At 35.8% G+C, this 4,043-nt stretch overlaps 1 protein-coding gene across 1 annotated transcript; it reads right to left on the bottom strand.

Annotated features, from left to right (window-relative positions):
• On the bottom strand, nucleotides 1-3,098 carry LOC114178973 (NAD(P)H dehydrogenase (quinone) FQR1-like). The gene is made up of 4 exons (XM_028065141.2): nucleotides 2,955-3,098; nucleotides 1,341-1,434; nucleotides 656-918; nucleotides 1-561 (listed from the first exon to the last, which is right to left on the bottom strand). The coding sequence occupies exons 1-4, from the start codon at nucleotides 2,975-2,977 to the stop codon at nucleotides 324-326; spliced, it is 618 nt and encodes a 205-aa protein (XP_027920942.1). The 5' UTR covers nucleotides 2,978-3,098; the 3' UTR covers nucleotides 1-323.
• Between the last annotated feature and the right edge of the window lie 945 nt (nucleotides 3,099-4,043).

Below are 4,043 nucleotides of genomic sequence, written 5' to 3'. Positions count from 1 at the left end.
TTAGATGATCAATGTCATGCACTTATGACTTATCGGTTTATCATATCGTAAAAACAAAATATACTTTCACTGTAATTGATTGGCACCGTACTATCAATATTATGCCAAACAAAATTGTTCCAAATGAAAATACAAACAATAACCAAATTCTTGTTACTGACAACAACATTGTATTTGGGGACACATTATGACAAATGACAACACACTGGTATTGAACCCAAGTATTGATTATTTCTCTCTCTCTCTTTCTCTGAATAAAATCTTATTCTGTTCGACATCACGGGAACTTGAAACTGGATGTCGTAATGGTAGATGTATTAAGATCACTGAGACGATGATGCCTTGAGCTTCTTAGCAATGCCAGCAAAGTACTTCCCCTGATGGAAAGCTTGAGCCAATTCTAACTCAGTAGGTTGTCTGGAGCCATCCCCAGCGTAGGTACCTGCACCGTATGGGGAACCACCCTTCACGTTCTCGATTTCAAACATTCCAGAACCAAATGTGTAACCAATGGGCACAAAAATCAGCCCGTGATGAACAAGCTGAGTGATAGATGTCAACCTGCACAATTTAAAATCAGAAAGCAACTTGGGATCATTGGAATATGCGAAAAAAAGAATTGTTTAAAAAGCCACATTAATAATAGGTGACTCACGGTGTTGTCTCTTGTCCTCCTCCTTGAGAACCGGTGCTGTAAAAAATTCCGGCAGGCTTTCCAGCTAGTGCCTGTGTACGCCATAGGCCTCCTGTTGCATCCATGAAAGCTTTGAATTGAGCAGCCATTAGTCCAAACCTTGTGGGGAAACCAAGCAATAAGCCATCAGCCTCAGGTAACTCATTGGGTGTAATAATTGGAACGTCACTCTTTGGAGGTGCTCCCATTTTCCCAAGGACCTCTTCAGGCAGTGTTTCAGGCACCTGTATGAATAAGAACATGTAAATACAGAATGAGAATTCCCAGATTGTTTTGATTAATGGATTGTGGAAAATACAAAACTTGGTTAGAAAGTGCTTGCAACATATTTTGTAACTCATTCTTTTATCCTACTCCTCTCCTCCCTGATGAGTGAAATTTATCCTAGTCTTACTAAATAATAGATGGGAAAGTAACACACATAGGTCCCTTGTGAATTCAACCTAAGAACAAAGAGTGTGTAAGATACTACTACTACTACTGCTGAATTTCTTAGCTAGGTAGGTTAAAGCATAATAATTATTTGAACATTTTGATTACTGACAGCAAATCTTGGACAGATAGATAACTAATCTCCAAATGTGAAATAACTGACCACAAGAGTTCAACAGAGAGGTTTATAACCCGAAAACTTGTCATTACAAACCTGCCATAGCTTAGCTTCCACTCCTTCAACGGAAGCAGCTCCTTTTTTAATCTCTTCAGCTAGCTTCTCAACATGTCCGTACATAGAATAGTAACTAAACAATAAACAAGCAATGTAAATTTTAATCACATTCATTCTACCGCATTATGATTGACATTAAGTACAACTTCAGAAGGACGTTATCATAGGCCGTAAGGTACTAAATCAATAATGACCCCGAACCAGAAAAGGGTCGAGACACTATTTTTTTATAAAAAAGCACAGACAAAAGAACTCAGCAGTAAAACTTAAAATTCGGGTCAAAAACACCAAAGCTCAATCAAAGTCATCATAACCCAAAACAAGGCGTGATTCACTGATTCATGAAAGATTATTGCACCTACCACTAAAGCATCAACAGAGGATTATGGTGGCACTATGTTATCACCAAGGACAAGTATAGGAATTTTAGTACCACCAGACAGGACATGATGACATTGACAGATCGCTCTGTACAGTGAGAAACCATTTAACAAGGCCTGCCTCGTTTGTATTTGCACAACTCATAATTGAACTGGTTGGGGCCAAAGAAACATTTTCAAATACTAAAGTTATATCGGAATTTGCAAGAAAAGGAAGAGTCATCAATAATAATGAATTTCAGGACCACACTGTATTGAAGTGCGTGGGGCTTGCACTCTCATTTCCTTGGATAGAGATATTGCCTTGCCTTTACAACCTTCTTGAGAAAAAGTAGGTCTGGGGGAGGTGATTCAGAATCATACCTTTCTTAGTTGTTATTGTTAATTTCCCCATACAACCACTCTCTCCTCACCCCCAAGGTTTTCCTTTCCTAATAGAAAAAAAAAATCCTGAACATCAAAACTCTCAAGTTGTATACCCCCAAATCATTCTCAAAGGAAAAAGAACAGGTAAAAGAAACGATCAATCAACGGAGAATAAGGAAACAGATCTGTGTCAATATTTCTCCTTGAAGGAAAAACTAATTTATCATCATACTGAAGAAAAATTCTGGAAATAGACACAACAGAAATAAGCTATTAGTTGCAAAAAAAGAAAGTGAATCGATGAGAAACGGCACAGTCCCTCAACTTTTTCAAGGGCCCAAAAGAACGCATGCAATTCTGAGAACAGTATTTTATCGAAAAACAAACAGAGAACTGACTAGCTTCAAATACCAAAATGAAAAATGACTTAATGGCACTAACACGCAGAGTTGACTTTCCTTGATAGAAAGCCGTATATACGACACAAAATAATGATAGTGCACGCTGAAACACCCACTTCCCAATTATCGATATTTCAGCACTTACCAGGGTCAATACCAAATTGACAAACTGGGAAACGAAGCACATAGCCATAGTGACCGAAAATGATAAGCAGAGAGAGAGAAACTGAAGAATCAGAGAACAATAAAGAGGGGGAAACAACAATAACAATCGTGGTATCACTCATCATATGTATGCAAACATGTTAGAGGGAAGAAAATAAAGCAAAGGCAGAGAGAGTGAAAACGAATGGGGACAGATGCCCCAGTGAAATTAGAGTGGCATTACAAACTTGGGTATGAGAAAATAAAGAAAAAAAGGGAAAAAAGGAGAAAGAATGGCTTACACAATGTAGACTTTGGTGGCCATTGAAGGGTGTGAGGGTGTTACTCTGTAGAGAAGAAAAGAAGGTTTGGGTATTGGCGTTGATGGGTGGATGAGAAGGTTGACAGGGTACTTCTGCTTATATACAGCATGCTAGAGCTGTTAAAGTAGGTCATCACCCGTGGGCCAGCCTGTCCATCATGGGTTTGGATTGACTTGAGTTAAAAAAAATTTATAAATCAATTTTTGACCAGGTTCATTCGAATTGAATCAGTGGTGAACGGTTCACCAATTCGTAAGGTCATAAAGGTTGGATTTTGCAATGTTAGACTATATTTTAAACCGAATACATTAGTGAGTCAGCAAATGGAAACCTAACCTTAATTTCAAATAGATAAGGATAAAGAAGATGCTTCAAGAGATAAAAATGAATGTTGTGGATTTATCCATTATAGACTCTAATAGTATAGTTGGATAAGTGACAAGAATGTTTTGATCTTAGATAGTAATTTTTTTTTTTAATTTTGATTTGTATTGAAGTTTAACATCATTTTGGATTGTACTTAGATTGTATTGAAGTATATTTAAATTTTAATCCGAATTATAATTTATGACTTATGAAAAAAATATTATATTTTATTTTAATTAAGATGACCAGTAAGCCAACCTATTTAACCTATCAATATGTGGTGAACCAGATCGAATTCGAAATTTTTTAACTCACTTATAAATGAACTGGATTGAGTTAATCCACTAAATGACCAATCCATAATGAATCAGGTCGGACCAGACGGGACAACCCATTTTAACATCTCTCCTGCATGCCCTAGGACAAGCTGTAAATCAGTTCTTGCCTTCATTTTATTTTATTTGTCCTTAAATTCTCCTATAATTATCAATAAATACGATTTCTTTTTCTAAAGTAAATTCAATTTAAAAAAGGATTTCCCCAAATTTCAGTTACTTTACTTTATTTCCTAATTTAGTACTCGACCCGTGCAACAGGTCTTTGTTTTATTTTATTTTTTTAATTTTGTGTTAAAAATAATAATTATTTTTATTATATTTAAAAAATAATTTTTATTTTATTTTATATTAAAAAATTAATTTA

This window comes from Vigna unguiculata, chromosome 3 (genome assembly GCF_037176805.1).
Source record: "Vigna unguiculata cultivar grain cowpea cultivar isolate G323 ecotype 2 chromosome 3, ASM3717680v1, whole genome shotgun sequence".
Classification (NCBI taxonomy): Eukaryota; Viridiplantae; Streptophyta; class Magnoliopsida; order Fabales; family Fabaceae; genus Vigna; species Vigna unguiculata.
The sequence above is the reverse complement of the archived record's forward strand: the minus strand, read 5'-3'. Positions and strand labels throughout refer to the sequence as shown.